General features: G+C 40.3%; 1 protein-coding gene across 1 annotated transcript in view; it reads left to right on the top strand.

The window, feature by feature from the left end:
- KIF6 (kinesin family member 6) overlaps positions 1 to 21,832 on the top strand; it is a 283,991-nt gene that overhangs the window by 208,655 nt on the left and 53,504 nt on the right. The window contains exon 15 of the mRNA XM_077812187.1: positions 5,685 to 5,740. Coding sequence (XP_077668313.1) covers positions 5,685 to 5,740 — 56 coding nt within the window. The remainder of the gene's footprint in view (positions 1 to 5,684; positions 5,741 to 21,832) is intronic.

Here is a 21,832-nt window from a genome sequence, read left to right as displayed (position 1 = left end):
TGATGCATTTGGAAATCATTTCTCATGCTGTTTGCAGTGGACTTTAGCAAACGAGATTTGAAGCTCAAAGTTTATTACGTTTGTTAAAAATGGATTCATCTCAAGTCTGTAATTTGGAATGCAGCTGCTGAACCACCAGTTGCAAATTGCACAGTAAAGATCTTATGCACAACACATATTTAAAGGTTACCATACCTTTCCCGTATATGCAAGCCTCTCATGCTCATAGTTTTGTGAACAGTAGCATAACCACTTCTGTCATATCATGGCAGCATTTGATTAAATGTATTTATATTTTAATTGCTTTTTTCTTCTCTTTTTTCTCTTGTTTTTCCCCTCACTTTTACCTTATATTGGGTGAATTTTCTTTTCTTTTCATTTCCATTTTAGTTATATTATTTGTGTTGGTTGTGAGTTAACATAAAATTAAAAGCTCGACTGTAACACTAACTATAACAATTCAAATGTTTTGGGCACTGGGAGCCAGCTATATAGATGCTTTCTAGAGGTGCCTTCGTGTAACTGAAATACAAGAAAAATCAGGTGCTCCTTTAAAACAAGGTGCATAAGGGAAATATGTATTTTAAACTTTGTAAATATTGCTTTTCATCTGTAAACCACAAAGAACTTCCCAGGGTGTGTCACTATGTCTTTCCCCAGTTTTTACAGATGGGGAAACTGAGGTAAATGAAGGATTCGTTTCTTGATGAAGGTCACACAATGAGTCACTGTTCAAGTGAGAAACTGAATGTAGGGTTTCTTCATTTCAATAGACTTTAGCTGCCCCTTCACTTCAGCTGGCCTTGGGGAACACTAAACAAGTGGCCTCATGAGGTAGAAGGGGCACTCCTGCAGACATGTATGCATCTGGCACAAAACAGTTGCTATTCATTTCTGTCCTCTAAAGTGAAAACTGCTGCTGCCCACTGGCACTGCCTAAATGCCTATATTTGTAACCACACAGAGGCAGAGTTCCGGGCCTTTGACTTCCTACGCTAGACCTCCAAAAAGCTTACTAATGTCTGTGCCTTCCAAGGCATTGAGGAGAGGAGAGGCTTTGCTTAGCATCCGTTCCTTGAAGTGAAGAAGAATCTTAAATCTCATTTTCCAGTGAAACATGCATGAAAACTCATCCCATTTGAACCACTACAATCTAGCCTCCCATGCTGCACCAGACATTCTAAACCCAGCCCCAGCATATGTTTTCAATTACAAGATCTCACTGTAATTTAGAGGTATAATGTAAAGCTGGTCTGAGGGCTTCTCCACATGGTTCATTAATGTGTGCCACAGAGGTGTAAATTCTAGTGCACACTAGTGTGCCCTGCACTGTCTGGGCTGTATGGACCCTGCTGGTGGTCCCGTTTGAAACACACCATGTAGACAAGCTCTCAGTTTCTTCGTTCTCCTACATCAGATTTTCCACTTATTTTCCTCTTTAAGTCTCAACTTTCCAATCTGCCAACTTAGGCCATTTTTGCCTTTTCTCCTCAACTGACAAGCTTTTGTTAATATGCTTTGATACCACAGTGTCAAATTCACTCCTGGTTTAACTGTTGTGGTCAGTACTTACCAAGGGTTGAATTTGGCCCATGGTGATTGAGTCTGGAATAATCCTTAACGGAATCGAGCTGTGCCACCTAATAGCCTGTAATAAATGAGTGCTAAATTAAGTGTGTTCGTTCTCCCATTTGATGGCCTCCAAGAGAGTCAGCTCTTACACTGACTAATTAAACAGAGACTTATATTTCAAAAAAAATTATTTAGGATATGTCATATTTGCATTTTAAGGATGAAATCTTTGCACCATTGAAGTCAGTGGCCAAACTCCCATTCATTTCAATGGGACAAAGATTTCACCCTATGAGTTTTACTTATGATGGCAACTAAAATCCATGTCTCAGCAACAACAGTCTTCTTGAGGGAACTGTGAGTGAGGGAACTCACTCAGGCTACATGTGAATTTCCTATGGACTGCACGAATACAGTTGCTTAACTGACCAGTAAACATTAATGTTCACATACTGATGATCAATCTCCCTTGAGAGCACCCTTATGCTAGATTTCTTCTTGGAAAAAAATCAGAAACTACACTTTTTCCATAATTCAATGAGTGGGTTGACCCCAGAAGTGTTTGTTTTGTTTTTACTCAATCATAGGCGTTTTACCTGAGTACAGATTAAGAAACAGTGAGTAAGGAACTCAGGATTTGGCCCAAGGGTTGGGAGGAGAGAGAGAAAGAGGCCATTTGGAGGTTTCTCTTAGATCTCTGCCCAGATTGCAGGAGATCCCTTTGATTGTATTAAGTCAATGCTCATGGAAATACAGTAGCTTATAAAAACAGAAGATGGCAAGTGAATGTTTCTAAGGCTTCTCCCTACTTGTGTCATAAATAGCAAGTGTCAAGGAACCTTCTCGTAGAGGATACTTATCCATGCTGAATTCAGCTTTAACAGTAAGTGAGCATGAACAAATGTGAATGTGGTGGTCCAAAATACTTAGTCTGAGGGGGAAATTGACTAATTAAGATGGGGCAGTTACCCAAACCACATCTCCCTCGTGGGAAAGCAATATTTCTTAACTCTACACCACTGCTGTTTGAGCTAGACAGAAATACAACTTGTGGATTTCCGCAGCAGGTTCTGCTAGAGCAGGGCTCATCCAGATCAGCGGAAGGCTCCGTTAACTGTCAAGTACAGTAGTTTTGCCTCCAAACCCTGCAAGGAATCACTATACACATCTAAGTAACCATTCAGAATTTCACAACAAGTCTAGTGCCGCACCACAACAACCTTGATACAGCAAATCACCCCTCTGGTATTTATTTCCTTCTTTGATTATTACAATGGAGTTTTCCTGTAATATACCTCAAATCCCTCAGGACTTTTTCAACTGTTCCATTGAATATAGAGATAATTTCCTTTACCATGAAAATAGATTAAATTTGGTGTTACAGAGTGTATTTTGTATACCATGTACCCTAAATAGCTTTACAAATTGCAGGGTTAGATACTGGCAGGCTAGTGATTCTGTCAACTGATGCAGTAATAGCACAAACAGCCTGGGATACTGCAACCTGTTTAACAGAAAGGGCAAAGGAAGCAGGGGGTAGGAAAATTCTAGCAGCCTCCTAGGGAAGATGGAGAAATTTAGTCCACTTACTGGATCCTATCTTTTGGCTGCTCTTTTTGGGAGGTGCTCAGATATCATGGTGATGGGCACCTTGTAAGGATATAGATGAAGCAAGTTTGTTGAGAATGCTAATTGTTAGTTTTTTGGAAAAGGAATACTGCCTTACATCACATTTCTGGCTGAACAGAAACCACTGCAGATTGCAGAAACCAATTACTGCAGATTATTTTGAATAATACATGAGGATGTGATCCTTAGGGGATAACAAGGAATTTTTCAACTTAGTTAATTTAGAAACATTGTTAGTGTTATTAGTTAAGCATTGCAGTCATCTTTCATGAAATAAGAAATAAGGAAATTGTTTGTTTGTGTCACCATAGTAATTACCTAAAGGCCCCAGTCATGGACCAGAAACCCATTGTGCTATGCATTGCAAACAGAGAACAAAAAGATATCCCCTGCCTCATTGAGCTTACAGTCTCACCTGTCACTCCAACAGTCAACTAATTTTACCATTGTTTACATGACTTAAACTACTACCATTGTACGTTTATGCGGAGAAGCTACTGTGAAGACTACATGAAGACAGTGTGGTATAGATGCTTGAACAAAAGGCTAGGAGCTAGGAACTTATGAATTGCACTACACTCATTGCATGGCTTAGGGCAATTCATGTAACTGCTCTGTGCCTCAGTTTCCCCACCTTTAAAATTGGGGTGCCAATACCTTCCTCCAAAGGGTGTTATAGGGTTTGTTTAGTTAATGTTTGTACAGTGCTTTGGAAATGTACAGCACTAAAAGTGTTATTCATTGTGTTATGATATCACATCCAGAAGGGCCCAAAATAGCTGTACATATGTTACACATGCAGGAATCACTCACCTGCCGCTGAAATGCAGTCATCTTCATGACAGAATAAAGTGACAATTTAAGCAGACATAGAAATACCACACACCAGTTTAGGACTTAAGGTTAAAAACAATTGAAACTTGCTGTAGGAATGTTATTACCAGCTCTAGAACTTGGCCAGGCCACCAGGGTTAACATCCCTACTCTTGCGAAAAGTTCCCTGGGATCTTTAATTACCACAAGTGGTCAAAGCCTCAGTTTTCTTTTTCAACACTCCCTAGAAACATGAGGGTTAATTAGCTCAGTACAAAAACAGAGGGAAAAGCCATTTACTGAATCACCAACACCACTTCCTGCAGCTGGCTGGGTTGTCCTTGGTCTCCCGTCCAAGTATTGACCAAGGTCAATTTTTCCGTCAAACCACTATCCCAAGATGGTAACACTAGAAGACCTCAATCTGTGCCAGTATAAGGAGGGTACAAATGTGCAGTATTAAGTAAAAGGAAAATGTTGTATTACTGGAACAGTGCAAAAGAAAATTAAGGACAAAAATTTGCTTGAAAGAAAAGGTATTTAATTTATGGGTGTTTATCAGTTATAATCCTTGACAGAGTATGAAATAAACTGAGGGAAATGTCACATATTTGAAACCTCTTTTCATGCTATGCATAGAGCTGGTTGAATGCTACAAAAATAATGTTTCCATACATTGATTTGAATTTTGAAGTCATTGATTCAGTTCCACCATGTTCAGGCCCCTTTTCATTAACTGTGTGAAAGCTTTCATATGGATGGGTTTCAGTTCAACAAATGTTTGGATTCTGGCTGGGTTTTTTGTTTGAATACCTGCATTTGCATACAAAGAAGGGTATCTGTGGACAAACGAGTATTAATAATTTCCACTATTCATCATTTCTTATTCTCCCGTCTAAAATTTTGTTAGGGAGCCTTACTATGTGACTTGGGTGACCAGTTACACATCACAAATAATGAATAGTGATGTCAGCAGTTTGCACACTGCTCATAAACTGAAAAATTTTCATCCAAACTATTCAGTGAATCTTTACAAATAGACATCGGAATTTCTGTTCCCTAAGATATTCTGACATTTTCGGTTTGTTTGTTTTTTTAATTCTTCTGAATTGGAATGAAAAGCTACAATTTCATAACTTCTTATGAAACAAAGAAGCCACAAAATTTCAGTTTGTGACCATCGAATCATTTAATTTTGATAAGGTAAAAAGCATGTTGTTTCAGTAAGTAAAAACAGTTCAGTTTGACATTGTTTCAGTTCATTTTGTTTTTACTTTTGTGTTATATTACCATATTAAATATTGCATGTAATATTAAAAGTAATATTTCCATATAATATAAAAGTCAAAACAAAATTAAATGAAACTTTTTGACACTATCAAAACAAAACAAGAAAGTCATAATGATTAATTTAGACTTTTTTCAGTCAAAAATTTTGTCAAAATTGACACATTCAAGTTGAACAAAATTGCCTTTTGCAATAGAAATCTGTTCCATCTAAAAAAATGTGACCAACTCTACTTACGGATCATAAATTGTTCACAGTAATGAGTTTGCAGCTAATTTGCAAACAGAAATACAGTCTTGATTTGTTAGAAAATTTATTCTCAACAAATACCTCTAGCTGTAGTTTTGAGTAACTCCACCTGTTACTCTGTTTCTGTCATTAGGTTTGCTGAAGCAAAATCTCTCGGAGAAAAAGTAAATGAAGTAAGAAATAAAATAAGTAAGTAGATTTGTTTTAATTTCCTTATCTATCTAAATAATTGTTGGTTTTAACATACATTCATAACACACCAGGGACATGTAACAAGAGTCTGTTTTCTGATTAAAATTAGCCAACCCATTACTAATAAAAGTCCCTTTAAGACTAGTTCCCAGCTGATGACAGGAGATCTGGTCATTTTAAGTACAAACTTTGATTATTAGAAATTTCATAATGTGAAAGCCAAATATATTCTTCATTTGGGGGTTTAGATAATAGCTGTCACTTATCTGAAGTGGAACACAGCCCTGTTGAAAGGTGTTTAGAATTTGCAATCCAGAATCTGATGGGGAAAATATCCAAATACTGTGTGGTTTAGAAAGATTGTAAACTGTGTGGGTCAGGGAGTGCGCTTACCTGTGTGTTTGTAAAGAACATAGCACAGGGGTGGGCAAACTTTTTGGCCTGAGGGCCACATCGGGGTTCAGACACTATATGGAGGCCCAGGTAGGGAAGGCTGTGCATCCCCAGACAGCCTGGCCCCCACCCCCATCCACCTCCTCCTACTTCCCACCCCCTGACTGCCCCCTCAGAATCCCCAACCCATCCACCCACCCCACCCCGCTTCTTGTCCCCTGACCGCCCCCTCCAGGGACCACCTGCTCCTTATCCAACCCACCCTGCTCCCCGCCCACTTACCATGCCGCTCAGAGCACCAGGACAGGCAGCTGCGCCTCCCGTCCAGAGCCAGCCACACCGACGTGCAGTCTAGAGCACCAGGGCAGGCCTGCACCTCTTGCAGCTGTGCTGCTTGGCAGGAGCTCACAGCCCAGAGCGCTGGCGGTGTGGCGAACTGAGGCTGCAGGGTAGGGGGAACAGGAGGGGAGGGGCCAGGGGCTAGCCTCCCCAGCCGGGAGCTCAAGGGCCAGGCAGGACAGTCCCACAGGCCAGATGTGGCCCGCGGGCTGTAGTTTGCCCACCTCTGACCTAGCACAACAGGGCCCCAGTACTGATCGGGCCTTTGTGCACCACCCTTGTACAATTAATAAGTAGGAATGTGAGACTCATATGAGAAGGGTGAGTGGTTAAACAAAAGAACAAAATTAGACAATCTCAGGGTTTCAAGAGAAATCCCTCTGCACCAGGAGGAAAACACCTTTTTGTCTAGCTCTTTTCAGAAGAAACTACACTGTAGGATTCTAATATTCCTGGGGAGCAAATGCTTTCTCTAGTTCTCAGCCCAAACAGCCAGGCTATATTCTGGGGAAATCTTCACTGGTCCTGAGAGAAAGAATCCTTTTCTACAGACCGGCAATATAATCACTCAGAGCATTGCCATAGCTTTAAGCTTCAGAGCTTTGGTAGAACTCCCACTTGTAGACTAAGACCACTTTACTTCTGAATGACAGCATCCACGCTGGGGTTTGGGTGCTTTAAATTCACAACTTTAGTTCATTCAGCTTAAATTTCCTGAGTATTCCCATGTAGCACATGCCCATAGAGTATCTTGCTAGGCAGTATGTACCAGCAAAATGCTGTTTTACAGGCCCAAAATGAGAACCGCACTCTTTGAGAGACTATGTTTAATTTGTTTTAGTGGATCCCAGCAGAATCTAGAGGAAAGTGTTGGCTTTGACTGCAGTATTGTTTGCTTTTCATTTTCCCAAAACTGTTGACAAAAACACGAACAGAATTATGATTTTGCAGCTTTTACAAACATTTGTTGTTAAATCATTTTTTTATCAAACCCTGTACTGAGGTAATCAAAATTGCTTTTATTTACTGTTTCAATATTAACACTGAAGAATGTCACCATCACTTGGTGTCCATTATCATGTATAAAGCATAGAAGTGAATGGATCAGTAGCAGAAAATAGCTAGCCCTTCGATCACTGGCTGCCACTATGCACAGATCAGTAGAGCTGTGCTGAACTTGAAGATACATACCTGCAATCCGCAGGTAATTCTGATAATAAACATCCATAAAGATGCCAAAAGGCTCCTTTCAGAAATCAGAACAGAAATCCCTTTTCCCTCTACCTGTTTCCAAGGACACCCTTTAGAAGACTTTACTGGTTTGTTTGTTGTTGTTTGTTTTAAATTTCCTGTGACATAGCATGATTTAAACATACAGATTTTGGATTTTTTCATTAAAAAAACTCTTTTCTAAAAGCTTTAATTTTTTCTAAAGCAAAGTCACTGCCATTACTAAAAAGTACAGTCTTGTAAACAAACTTAGTTGCCTAAAGTTTGATTACTGTGAAAATGTTGCTGTTCTAGTGATTAGAGTGGATGACTGGGATGAAGGAGCTGTAGGTTTCTCTTCCTGATTCTACTGCAGTCTCACTGTGATACCTTGGTCAAGACATCTAACTTCTCACCTCAATTTCCCCATCTGTAAAATGGGAATAATAGCCATCTTTGTAGAGTGTTTTGAGATCCTTGAATGAAAGTCCAAGATAGTATTATTATTATTGTTACTGTTGTTGTTACTGTTTTTATTATTATTATTAGTCTAGAATCTGCTTCCAATTCACTGTAAATGCAGTTTTCTCTAAGATACAACGAACTTTTCCTAATAACTCACTCTGGGCTGAAACTTGGAAATCAAGTCCTCACTTTAGGTGTGTTTTTTGTTGGTTTGGTTTTTTAATAGTATCAATTTGTACTAACTTTAGTTTCAGTTGATCTGGTATTTTTCAAGTGATAGGCAGACAAACTCTCATTTTGTGGTTATAAATGCTTTTCATGTATTGCCTAGGCTTCTAGGAGCCAATCCTATAAAAGGATCTGTGTGAGTGTACACAGCTGAACTCCACGCTGATGGGAGCATCCACCTTCATGGATCGCTTCATAAACTCAGGATCACAGGCTGTAACTTAGGCTACTTTGTTAATAGTTTTAAAATATTAATAGAATGCCGGAGGCTTAAGAGAGAGATTATAGTGCAAAACCACTTTCCCAGAAGGATTTTTTTTTAATAACTACATACTGGGCATATGAAGTCTAGTACTGTGGTATTATAATGTAGGTTATATTGAGCTATTCCTTCAGCCTATCAGGGCCTTTTCAGATCACCTCTATTAATAAACCTGCCTATTAGCACCTCTCAGACAATTATTAAAACCCTAGGGTCAAGAAAGTTACATTCTGGTTTTTGTAGCTAAATCAGAGCAATTAGGCCACTTTACATAGTTAAGCAGTCTGAAACAATTTTCCAGTTAAGCCTGGCTAATTCATAGTTTGCATATTCAGACAGAACAACATTAATGATGCCACGTAAGGTTACTGACCTGCCAAAATTATACTGAAAAACCTGATAGGGGCAATAATAGTCATCTGGGCCTGCAGCTAGGTCTTTAATTCACTTTTATTGTTGTTTTGGTTTCCTTAAAACATTCCTGGCTGAGCTGATGTGCAAAATGAAGAACAGATCCCATCAATATCAGTTTCTTCTATTTCCAAGTTACACTTAATAATATAAAACTATGCACCACAGAGGTCATTGGGGAAACCTCCTGGTAAGCCACTTGGTGCAATGTAAAACCCATTTCACATGGTTTGATTATATACAGTGATATTGACAGTAGTTGGCTGTAACCTAAATTTGTATCCTGTGTGTCATAACTACCCTCTCATTCTAACTTTCTTTTGGAAGTATTGCAGTATTTTGCAATAGAAGGTATGCAAAATACTGCAACCACTTCCCAAATACATCAGCATTTTGAAAAACACATAAGGCACTTGGAACTGAGCAAAGAAATTCACAATGTGACTTTTGCTGGTAGGCTTTTGTGGTTGCTGTTGTTGATTTCACAAAAAGATAAAGGAAAAACATCCTAGGAGTCAGTGGGAGTTTAACTGCAGAATGACTATAATATCAGTAATAAGATACTGCAGTTAGCATTCCTCTATTTTAATTCCTCTCTGCAGTTGCACCACAGAGAATCAAATCCTGCCACCCTGATTTATGTTGAATAGTATCTTACTCTGTGAGTAGTTCCACTGATTGCAGGGTGGTACTCAACATGAGGAGAGGAGGCAGAATCTGGACCATAATGAATAATAATAATAATAATTAATAAAGCTGTAGGGTATGGTCATATAGTCCAAACCTCTGAGTGCAAGAATCTCTATAAACTTCTAACCTTTTGTTCTTTTACTACTCCATGATCTGCACTGATTTCCAATAAGCTTCCAGATGGGCTTCAACGTGTTGGGTTTTTTAACTCATAAAGCACCAAATGGTTTGGGATCTGGTCACTTGAGAGATTGCCTCTGTGCCTGTAGTATGCTACCACAAATGAGATCAGGAGACGTATTTGAGCTGGAGCTACCTTAATATAAATGAGAAGGAGCTGCTGGCAGGATTCCATCTGTGAGGGGTCCTTGGCTTTGGAACCTGCTCCCCACTTGGTCTGCCAGAGCCCAGCATTATTAACCTTCTGGGCATGCTGCAAAGGCCATTGATTTTCTCTCCTCTCCAAGGTTGTCGAGGAGAGGCTGATCTAAGGTGGATGTAGTTATGTGCAGTTCCTTGTTTATTCTGATTTTTAACTTATGGATGAGGTGTTCAGGGCATAGGATGAGCACCTATAGTACAGTTTAGGGAGGGAGGGAGGGAGTATCCTCCAGGTCAAGTCTGGAAGCCCTACTAGAAAACCTCAAAGACCAAGATACTATCACAATTCCACTGCACAGGGGATCCTATCCACAGAGAATCCCCACAGCAGGAATTCTCTTTTCCCAGCACACTGAAAAATAGTGCTGCACAACAGTTCTCTCCCACTCTTTTGTGAAAGATTTTCGGGGGCAGGGTGAGAGGGTCTGCAACTGCACAAACTGCTGGTCAGAATCCCCAATCAAGTGGTAGCGAAGAGGCTGGGAGCACTACTTCAGTGGAATTAGAACAGCGAAGAATTTGGCCCATTCAGGAGACTTTAGAAAATATGCTCTGTACAAGGAAAATTAAGCTGGGTCTATTCTTGCTGAGTTTAGTGATTAAAAGAGCTGCTCACACGCAAGCATGCAATAGGCACATGTACCAGTAGACGCATATAAGATTAGTAAAGATTTCCAGTGCTTCACTATACATGTCTGTTTTACTTGGGATGTTTATACCACTATTTGGTCTAATTTTTCCTGAGGAAAAATTTAGACCAAATGGTATTTGAAAGCCCAAAGGGAGGCAGCTGTTCCTTTTAGTCTGTCCAGAAATCAGCTAACGCTATAATTGAAGCTGAGAGAGGAAAGGCAAACTCATGTGGGAGTAATAGCTGTGCAAGCAAACAACAGGCCCTCTAGTAATGAAAAAGGCTAGGTGGGTGGATTATGTGCATGTGATGTTGACTGTGCAACCGTACCCTCAGGAATGTTGTGATGTTTCATTGGTCTGCCTTCTCTGAAACTTCTCTGAAGTTATGGTGAAGCTGATTAATGCATGAGATCGTATGATATCCAAGGCAATCATACTCTTCAGTGAGGCCAAAGTGCTACTATTAGAAAATGAAATTACAGTATAATTAATTTTTATACATAACACATATCATTTTCACAATACATTGTAATACTGCCAATGATAGAGTAAGGCAGTGAGAGTTGTGTGAGGGCAGTAGCACAAGAAGAAGTGTGAAGGGCTAACAATAAGAGGAGGCAAAGAATAAAGTATTGGTCAAGATTGTCCATGCCTTACATTTTACACAGCCTTTTATGTGAGTACAAAGTGGGTGTAAAACACTATCGCCTCAGATCTCTCCACTCACACCAGTGGCAGGGTTTTATACCCACTTTGCACTAGTGAAAATGATGACAGAAGTTGCAAGACAATGGAAAATCAGAACTATTGCTTAGAAAAAGCTTTATTCAACTAATAGTAAGGTTTAGACCCACAAAGAAACAACATTGAAGGTTAAGGCTACTATTCCAGTCAGATTACCCTTGTTCCTGGGTATTGCAATACATAGTCTCATCTGGCAGGAGAACTCCTGCATCCCTTAGCAGATGCAGTACTCTGTCTGAGTTAGGGATGGAGTAATACCGTAATTCTAAAATTTTATGTTGTTGGTTTTAATGGTTTCGAACACTATATTAAGTATATTGTATTTTTATTTTTGGAGCTGCTGTTTCTTAGCCTGAGGTCCATCAGCATATTCATTTTCTCCCTTCTCCCTGCCACTGCACACACACACATATGCACACACATACTCTCACTCAAAGAGAAGATGGTGCTTTATAAGTCAAGGACACCTAAAGAATGAATCCCAGGTGTCCTCATCTGCTATTAATATCCTGTTTGGGGATTGCCAAGACTTCAGTCTCTTTTCATCCACCTGGCACATGAAACATCTGAAGAAAATCATATTTTCTTTAAATCTCTGGTTAGTAATAGTGTCTCTGAAGGGCAGCTTAATCAAGACACAGCAAGTGAATATGACAAACAAAAAAAGGAAAAGCAAAAAAGAAGTTGAGCGTAATGAAAATAAGCTCAGACAGCTGCGTGATTGCACAGCTCGATGGTGTTTGATGGTATGAAATCATCTCTCCTTTTAAAAAACTTAATAAAATCAGCTATTCCTAATTGCCACATTAACCTAGCCATTATTGTATGGCTGAGTTTTTGTAGATGTCACAAGAGAAATAAGTCTTTGAAGGGTGATAGAATTGTGGTCTTAAAGTTTTGCTCATGGAAGTTGTGGAAGAAAGCATGGAAACTTGTGGGAGAACAGGCAAATATGCATTTGAGGCTGGCATAGTTATCACAACAGAGGGGGGGGCCTGAAAAACTGTGTTATGATGCATGCTGTGCTTCATGAAGAGAGAATCAGAGTCAAATCCTGGTCCTGTAAGAGTTAATGGGAGTCTAGTCCAAAATGCCTAAAGGTCCTATTCTTATCTTGCTGCATTCGTGCAACTTTCTTGTGGGAGCATCAAGGTAGAGAAGAATAATTTCCTGAATACAGGTTTTAGAGTGGTAGCCCTGTTAGTCAGTATCAGCAAAAACAATGAGGAGTCCTTGTGGCACCTTAGAGACTAACAAATTTATTTGGGCATAAGCTGTCGTGGGCTAGAACCCACTTCATCAGATGCATGGAGTGGAAAATACAGTGGAAAATACCTCACACTTGGTAAGGCAACTGCAATCTTTTCATGTATTTATACCTGCTCCTGTATTTTCCACTCCATGCATCTGATGAAGTGGGTTCTAGCCCACAACAGCTTATGCCCGAATAAATTTGTTAGTCTCTAAGGTGCCACAAGGACTCCTCGTTGTTTTTCCTGAATATATTCACCCTATGTCACCCTGAATGTGTCAAAAAAAATAAAAACCCTACCCAGGTACCAGGATAACTGTCCACTGGAGATGGGAAGAAGGGAAGGGTGCTATACTTACATAACTATATCTCTATAGGTATAGTTATTATACTGGCATAACTGTTGGTATAACTGATAAAATTTTCCTGTGTAGATAAGGCCTTAACTAAGATTAAAACAATCAGATTTCTCAAGACAGAGATTTTGCGAAACACCGCTGCGGCAATGTCTGGAGTTACAGTTGAAGAAATCAGTTTTGAGGGTTTTTTAACCTCACTTGCCAGCATAAATTACAGAGTTTGAGAAAGGAGAACTAATTACTTAGTCAACAAAATCCCAAGGAAGATTGTAGGAATGTTATGTTATGTCAATATTATATGGATTTAAATCATTGCGGAAAATCAGGTGTGAGCCAAAAGCATTTTTAACTTCGTAGTGGAAAGGCATATACATTCACAAAGGGTGAAATTCACCCTCTGTTGAGGGACAATACAATGCCTATGGAGCATTGAACTCCTGACATTAAGTGTGACTTAAATGGAGTGTAGTCTTGTGCTGGCTTTCTATACGGGGATGAATTTCACCCAAAGCACCTTACTGCTTTCTAGAAGCTCATTATTAGTATTATTATTTATTGATTGCCTGGTAATGTAAAAGTTCTAAGTCAAAACACTAGCTCACTGGACATAAATTGTTCCAGCCATTTAGGAAGTGAGAATGCAAGCAGGAAAGAATTGTCCAGTTTTGGAATGCATATCCAGTCTCTGGCACAGGATTCTGAAATGCATTTTGTTTTATTGAAATAAACATTGAAACTTCATAGCTGCTGATTAGTTGTAATTCACTGTTCTAGTTTCCTTCCAGAAAGTCTCAAGTATTTTTCCAGTGTTATATCTGATGTATATATTCAATGAATTTTATTGGAAGTGACTAGTGCATAACAAAAATTGTAAAATTAGGATTAAAAGGGTACTGGGAAACTCAAAGAGAAAAAAAATGTTACATTCCAGAGGCAAAACCTAGATCAAATGAGAAGCAAGCAGTTCACAAGTAAATGAATCCAGTATGAAGATTTAATGAACAGATAATTCCACTGAAAATACAACTACACAGTGTTTCCTCCTTCAGGTAGCATAGTATGAATTGTTATCTCTAGCTGAGACTTGTAAATTCCATGGAACAAATCGTGAGATTCTTACTCAAGCAAAACACCTATTGACATTTGTAGGAGTTCTGCTTAATTAAGGATCGAATAAAAACTCTGAAAAGACTTCTGCATTTGGCTCCATGATTACTATTTTAATTGGTAATGAACAGCAAACATTAGGTTTATTAATACAACAAAAAAAATTAAAAACTTATTTTGTGAAACATACATATTGCACTGAATTTGCATTCTGATAACTGCAGTCTATCTGCTTGTCTTTCCCGGCTGTAAAAGCTTGGATGGGACTCTGTAGGTCATTCAGACACCTTCACAGCTTTCACGTGATTAGGAGGAGGCAATGCAGATCCCCTGATCTCAGTTCAGTTAAAGCACAGTTTGTCACAAGTGTGTTTCTATTCATGGCTGCTTTCCTGCAAAATTCCATTTGCCAGCAGGGCCTGGTTGTTGAACCATATTCAGGCTTTGATCAGGATTTACCCTGAAGAGTTGCCACAGGGATTCTGACAGGTTTCAGAGTGGTAGCCGAGTTAGTCTGTATCAGCAAAACAAAAATGAGGAGTACTTTTAGCACCTTAGAGACTAACAAATTTATTTGGGCATAAGCTGTCGTGGGCTAGAACCCACTTCATCGGATGCATGCAGTGGAAAATACAGTAGGAAGATATATATATACCCAGAGAACATGAAAAAATGGGTGTTGCCATACCAACTGTAACGAGACCAATTAATTAAGGTGGGCTATTATCAGCAGGAGAAAAAAAACCTTTTGTAGTGATAATCAGGATGGCCCATTTCAAACAGTTGACAAGAAAGTGTGAGTAACAGTGGGGGGACGGGGCAATTAGCATGGGAAATAGTTTTTACTTTGTGTAATGATCCATCCACTCCCAGTCTTTGTTCAAGCCTAATTTAATGGTGTCCAGTTTGCAAATTAATTCCAATTCTGCAGTTTCTCATTGGAGTCTGTTTTTGAAGTTTTTTTCTTGGAGAACTGCAACTTTTAGATCTGAAATTGAGTAACCAGGGAGGTTGAAGTGTTCTCCGACTGGTTTTTGAATGTTATAATTCTTGATATCTGATTTGTGTCCATTTATTCTTTTGCGTAGAGATTGTCCAGTTTGGCCAATGTATATGGCAGAGGAGCATTGTTGGCACATGATGGCATATATCACATTGGTGGATGTGCAGGTGAACGAGCCTCTTATGGTCTGGCTGATGTGATTAGGTCCTATGATGGTGTCCCTTGAATAGATATGTGGACAGAGTTGGCAACGCGCTTTGTTGCAAGGATAGGTTCCTGGGTTAGTGTTTTTGTTGTTGCTGGTGAGTATTTGCTTCAGGTTGGGGGCTGTCTGTAAGCAAGGACTGGCCTGTCTTCCAAAATCTGTGAGAGTGAGGGATCGTCCTTCAGGATAGGTTGTAGATCCTTGATGATGCGCTGGAGAGGTTTAAGTTGGGGGCTGAAGGTGCCAGCTAGTGGCATTCTGTTACTTTCTTTGTTGGGCCTGTCCTGTAGTAGGTAACTTCTGGATATTCTCCTGCCTCTGTCAATCTGTTTCTTCACTTCAGCAGGTGGGTATTGTAGTTTTAAGAACGCTTGATAGAGATCTTGTAGGTGTTTGTCTCTGTCTGAGGGATTGGAGCAAATGTGATTGTATCTTAGAGCTTGGCTGTAGACAATGAATCGTGTGATGTGGTCTGGATGAAAGCTGGAGGCATGTAGATAAGTATAGCGGTCAGTAGGTTTCTGGTATTGGGTGGGGTGTTTATGTGGCCATCGCTTATTAGCACTGTAGTGTCCAGGAAGTGGATCTCTTGTGTGGAGTGGTCCAAGCTGAGGTTGATGGTGGGATGGAAATTGTTGAAATCCTGGTGGAATTCCTCAAGGGCTTCTTTTCCTTGGGTCCAGATGATGAAGATGTCATCAATGTAGCGTAAGTAGAGTAGGGGTGTTAGGGGACGAGAGCTGAGGAAGCATTGTTCTAAGTCAGCCATAAAAATGTTGGCACACTGTGAGGCCATGCGGGTACCCATAGCAGTGCCGCTGACTTGAATGCCCCTCTGCCCACAATCTCTATGCAAAAGAATAAATGGACACAAATCAGACATCAAGAATTATAACATTCAAAAACCAGTTGGAGAACACTTCAACCTCCCTGGTCAATCAATTTCAGCTAAACTAAAAGTTCAACTAAAAGTTGTAATTCTCTAAGAAAAAAACTTCAAAAACAGACTCCAATGAGAAACTGCAGAATTGGAATTAATTTGCAAATTGGACACCATTAAATTAGGCTTGAATAAAGACTGGGAGTGGATGGGTCATTACACAAAGAAAAACTATTTCCCCATGCTAATTTTCCCCCTTACTGTTACTCACACCTTCTTGTCAACTGTTTGAAATGGGCCATCCTGATTATCACTACAAAAGGTTTTTTTTCTCCTGCTGATAATAGCCCACCTTAATTAATTGGTCTCATTACAGTTGGTATGGCAACACCCATTTTTTCATGTTCTCTGTGTATATATATCTTCCTACTGTATTTTCCACTGCATGCATCCGAGGAAGAGGGTTTTAGCCCACGAAAGCTTATGCCCAAATAAATTTGTTAGTCTCTAAGGTGCCACAAGTACTCCTCGTTTTTTTTTCACAGGGATTCTGTGATCTTCAATTTGAATCTTACCTCTTTGAAATCATAAAAGTAAACAAAGGCCCAATCCTTCAAATACATTAATACACATGCTTAATTTTACAAACATGAGTAGTCCCATTGATTTGAATGGGACTACTAACGTATATAAAGTTAAACGTGTGTGTTTGCAGGGTTGGGGCCTTCAGTCTCTCTTTGTTGAACTGTGCCCCCTGCTTGCTGGCAATAGGGTGCAACAGCATTGTTTCCTTTTGCCACCATGCAGATAAATAATTTGATCACAGTTTTGGTGGTGTTACTGCATTTCTCCCCTCTCTCTTCTCCCACCCCAAAACAAGCAAAGGGGAAATTCAGTCAGCAAAGTAACACATTTAATGTTTCTTAAGGCAGCACGAGAATCCTGTCTTTGTTTGTCAATGAGGTGCTAGCACAATTGCATGAGAGTACAGTAAATTCCTCATCCCTACTCTCATTTTCCTCTCTCCTTTTCCTCATTCTTTTTGTTCGTATGTTTGTTCCTTATGGAGACCACAGTCCTCCATTTCTCTATAGAATACTTAAGCTATGGACGGTGGTATAATAATCTATAAACACTGGGAAAAATGGACTACTTCTGAGGTGGGGGAGGGTTCATTATTTATTTCATTGACTTTATAGTGCCGATCATGTGCATCTGTCATTCTGTACAATTTTAAATGATGGTTAAGTTAAACTATTCCAAAGGGGCCCAGCAGTCAGTCACTAAGGATAGTTTAGTCTCCATGCTCATTTAATTATTGGCTTTTCTGCTGAGACTGTTAAGAAGAGTGGCAATTGGAGCCAATTGTGACAGTATTTTTTATTATGTGAACATCTGTCTACAAGCAACTGGACTCAACCCACCAAATTAATTTCACATAGACTACCAGATAGCTTTCCGATAGTAATCTCTTTCACTTACAGTCATCCTGACTGGTACTTAAACTGATGGTCTGGAGGGCAAAGGCTCCCAAGCTACCCAAAACACTGAGGACCTCATCCAACTCCCACTGAAGTTAATTTCAGTGGAAATTTGACTGGGACCAGTGGTTCTCAACCTATTTACTATTATGTGGGTAGCATCCAGTACTACCTGTATGGTCCTGAGGATGTCACATGGGCTGCAGCTCTGTACTGATTGGGCCACAAGCAGCCCGCAGGCCACAGGTTGAGAACCACTGGACTGGGACCTTAGATACTCTGGTGATAAATATCATAAATAAGGCCAGATCCCCTCTTCCTTTTTTTCTTTCATTTATTTAATATGAAATATTTCCATCCTTGGTCTTTAAAAACTGATCAAAAAAGACTGATCATTAAAAGGTCACCTCGATCAGCTTTCTAGTGTGAGATTAAATTTTCATTTCTAGAATAAAACAACTATGTTAGTATTTTGATCAGCAGATTCTCTTGGCCCTTTATCTAACGCAGTGGTTCCCAAACTTGTTCCGCCGCTTGTGCAGGTAAAGCCCCTGCCGGGACAACCCGGTTTGTTTACCTGCCGCGTCTGCAGGTTTGGCCGATCGCAGCTCCCACTGGCCATGGTTCACTGCTCCAGGCCAATGGGGGCTGCTGGAAGTGGCGGCCAGTGCGTTCCTCGGCCCGGGCCGCTTTCAGCAGCTCCCATTTGCCTGGAGCAGTGAACCGCGGCCAGTGGGAGCTGCGATCAGCCGAACCTGCGGACACAGCAGGTAAACAAACTGGCCCGGCCTGCCAGGGGATTAGCTCACGAAAGCTCATGCTCAAATAAATTGGTTAGTCTCTAAGGTGCCACAAGTACTCCTTTTCTTTTTGCGAATACAGACTAACACGGCTGTTACTCTGAAACCTGCACAAGTGGTGGAACAAGTTTGGGATCCACTGCTCTAATGCCATATATACTCTTGCACTAATACTGTTAGCCAGAGCAATAATGAAAGAGAGGAAGGTTAGGACTCTAGACTGGGACTCTAGGTTCAACTCCTAACTCAGTCACAGACTTGATACATGGTTTTGGGCAAGTCCCTTGATCTCTCTGTGCCTCAGTTTCCATCCATAAAATGAGAATAATAATCCTTCCTTTCTTCTACACTTTGTCTGCCTTGTCTATTTAGATGGTAATCTCCTCAAGGAAATGGTTGTCTCTTCCTTTGTGTTTGTACAGCATCTAGCACAGTAAGGCTTTCATTCCGACTGGTGGGCTCTAGTAATATAGAAAAATAATAACAGCACCATGGTTTAACTGTGCAGCAAAGGCAGGAGTGAACAGTGTAATAAACTTTCTTACAAAATTATGCCATACAGTAGGGCAATCTGAACATGGTTCTAGTTAGCAAACTTCCAGCACTACTATAAATGGCCTTCATAATCAGGCAGAGTCAAAACACCAGAAGGTAAAAACTGTCCTTTTATGGACTGGGGGTTAAAACTATTAATTTCTAATTTATATATAGGAGGGGCCATTGGGTCAGTGAACTTATTGATAAGAAAGATACAGGACAGAGAGTTCAGTGGTAAAGGTGGAAGACTGAAGTTTCTGAGTTGTAAGATCAGTATTTTCCAGAGACTTTCTAATACTCCAGATTCAGCAGAGTTGGTGCTTGCTAATGGTAAGGTAGGTTTTCCCGCATGGCGGTGGTCTCTTCCCTAGCATGCAAGCAAATTTTCAGCCATAGGAAGACATGCCATGTTTTTATTAGCAGTTGTTCTGCAGTGTTCTATGTAGAGGCAGTGGTCCTTGGAGAAGGAGCTTTGTGAGCATCAGGGGAGTTTGCTGTCTGCTTTCATCTAGAATCAATCTGTGATATGGAATGGCTCTCTGGGAGCCTGGCATTAGTGTAGAACTGAGATTCTTGAAAGAAGAGATTGCCTGCATGCTCTTTGACCAGCTCTTGTTGAGGACTGGTGTGTACGCATAAATAAAGCAAGTTACACTAGGCGTATACCCAGACTGTGCATCACTGATGTCTCCTCCACTGGGGAAGCTAACCTGCAAGGTCCCGGATGTCTGCTACTGCTTGGCAGAGGGGTGACACTGGTGTCAGAACAGAATACTAATGTCAGAAGAAGGGATAATGATAGCATATGTTACCATACATAATCTGAGATAAGCAATGTGCTGTTTGCTCTTCTGGACTATCACTTTTGACTAACATAGTCAAGCATATTATCCCTGAGAAATCTGCTACTATCTGAGAAAAACAAAAGAGACCAATACGCTACGAAGACAAATAGTCCCAGATGTAATTTCTCACCTGGGAGTTTATTGAACATGGCCTGGTGCCTGGAAGTCCCAGTCTGTTTCTGATCCCTAGGCTAGTTTCAAAGTCATTTTGTAATAAACCAGACATGGTTATGTGTCCATCAAAAGTAGCAGTAGTCAGTTAGAGTTGAAGTCATTCATGATGGCAGACAATCTTCAGATTTTTTTCTCATTACTTCCTTGGCCTGGTAGTTTCAACATAATGTTGGAAAATATATAGTTCAATGTGTATTTGTTTTGTATAACATTCTAAGTGCCATGCCCTTGTGATTGCAGTTTTGAAGTCTAACTCTAAAATGTTACATCTTGATATTTGAAATGATAGGATTAAAAGCAAAGGAACTTGGGCTGACATAGTTACAGCTCTATGTGGTGTGAAAAATACATATCCCTGAGCACTGTAGCTATGCCCAATTTAACCCCCAGGGTAGCTAGGGGATTAACATGAAGAATGCTTTCTCCTACCTAGCTTCAGTTGCTTAGGGAGTTGGAGTTCCTACAGTTACAGAAAAAACCCTTCTTTTGTTGAAGTCTGCATTCCTGTTACGGGGTTATAGCGGCAAAGCTACTGTACCATAGCTGTGCCCCTATAGTCTTCGTCATGTAAACAAGCCCTGAATTTCTGCAAAGAGACAAAAGAGACCAATAGGCTACGGAGGCAAATAGTCCCAGATGTAATTTCTCACCTGGGAGTTTATTCAACATGGCCTGGTGCCTAGAAGTCCCAGTGTGCAGAATTGTCTTTAATCAACCAACGCTTTTGGATTTGGGAGAGTTGTTTGTTTGTTTTTTAGTTATATTTATCTCACTATGTGGGAATTTATGCCTAGAATTCCATGTAAAGGACATTACAAAGTAGCTCAGAAGCAGTATTACATGTGGGAACAGTGCTGGAGTTGTGAGGTTACACTCAATTAGCATCTTAATTCTTAGCAACCAGAGGGGCTATTATAATGAAATAATGTTGCTATCCTCAGATAAATGGCTGTATTTAGAAAACTAATAGTAAGCAGAACAACAAGAAAATAGGGAAAACAGACAAGAAAATAGACTCTGTCAGTGTGTAAAGTACTGCTCCACCCTTCTCAAACCAGGAGCAAACTTCAACATCTGTTCTTGCTTCTTTTAATTACCATACACATTGTGGGCCAGATTCTTGGCTCTGCTCTACCCCATTGTGCCACTCAGGTGATGCAAAGGGAAGCAGACTGACCTCAAGCCCCAAGCCTGGGGATTCCCCCAGTACAGGTATCTCCCCAGCAGACATAATCTCCTTCCATGCTTCCTACCTTGCATGGTTGCAGGGGGCATGTTTTGAGGGGATGTCAGAGCAAATAGGAGAAGTCTGGGTGCAGTGTGCTCCATCAGTCCCCAGCTGGCATATGGAGTCCATTATCCTAGCCCGCACCCAGAGCTGGGGCTGGTTACAGAATCAGTGAACCATAACAGGCTTTCTGACAGCCCTTTCCCCATTTCTGCTGCTCCTAATGGAAGCTGGATGCAGCAGCAAATCTGTCCTGGTGTGGAATGTCTTAAGAGCAGCGTCTGGAAAGTCTAGAAGATTTGGGCCTGCTTTGGCCAGTGCAAGTCCTCCAGATTTCAGTAGGAAATGTTCCTTCCTGTACTGAGGCAGAATGTGGTCTGTTAGTTGATTATAGCTTACAGTAAAGTAATTTTAAAATACAAACTTTTACAACTTCTTTCTGACATTTATACAAATGGCGACT

Source organism: Eretmochelys imbricata, chromosome 3 (genome assembly GCF_965152235.1).
Source record: "Eretmochelys imbricata isolate rEreImb1 chromosome 3, rEreImb1.hap1, whole genome shotgun sequence".
Taxonomy (NCBI): Eukaryota; Metazoa; Chordata; order Testudines; family Cheloniidae; genus Eretmochelys; species Eretmochelys imbricata.
This window is presented reverse-complemented; position numbering and strand designations above follow the sequence as displayed.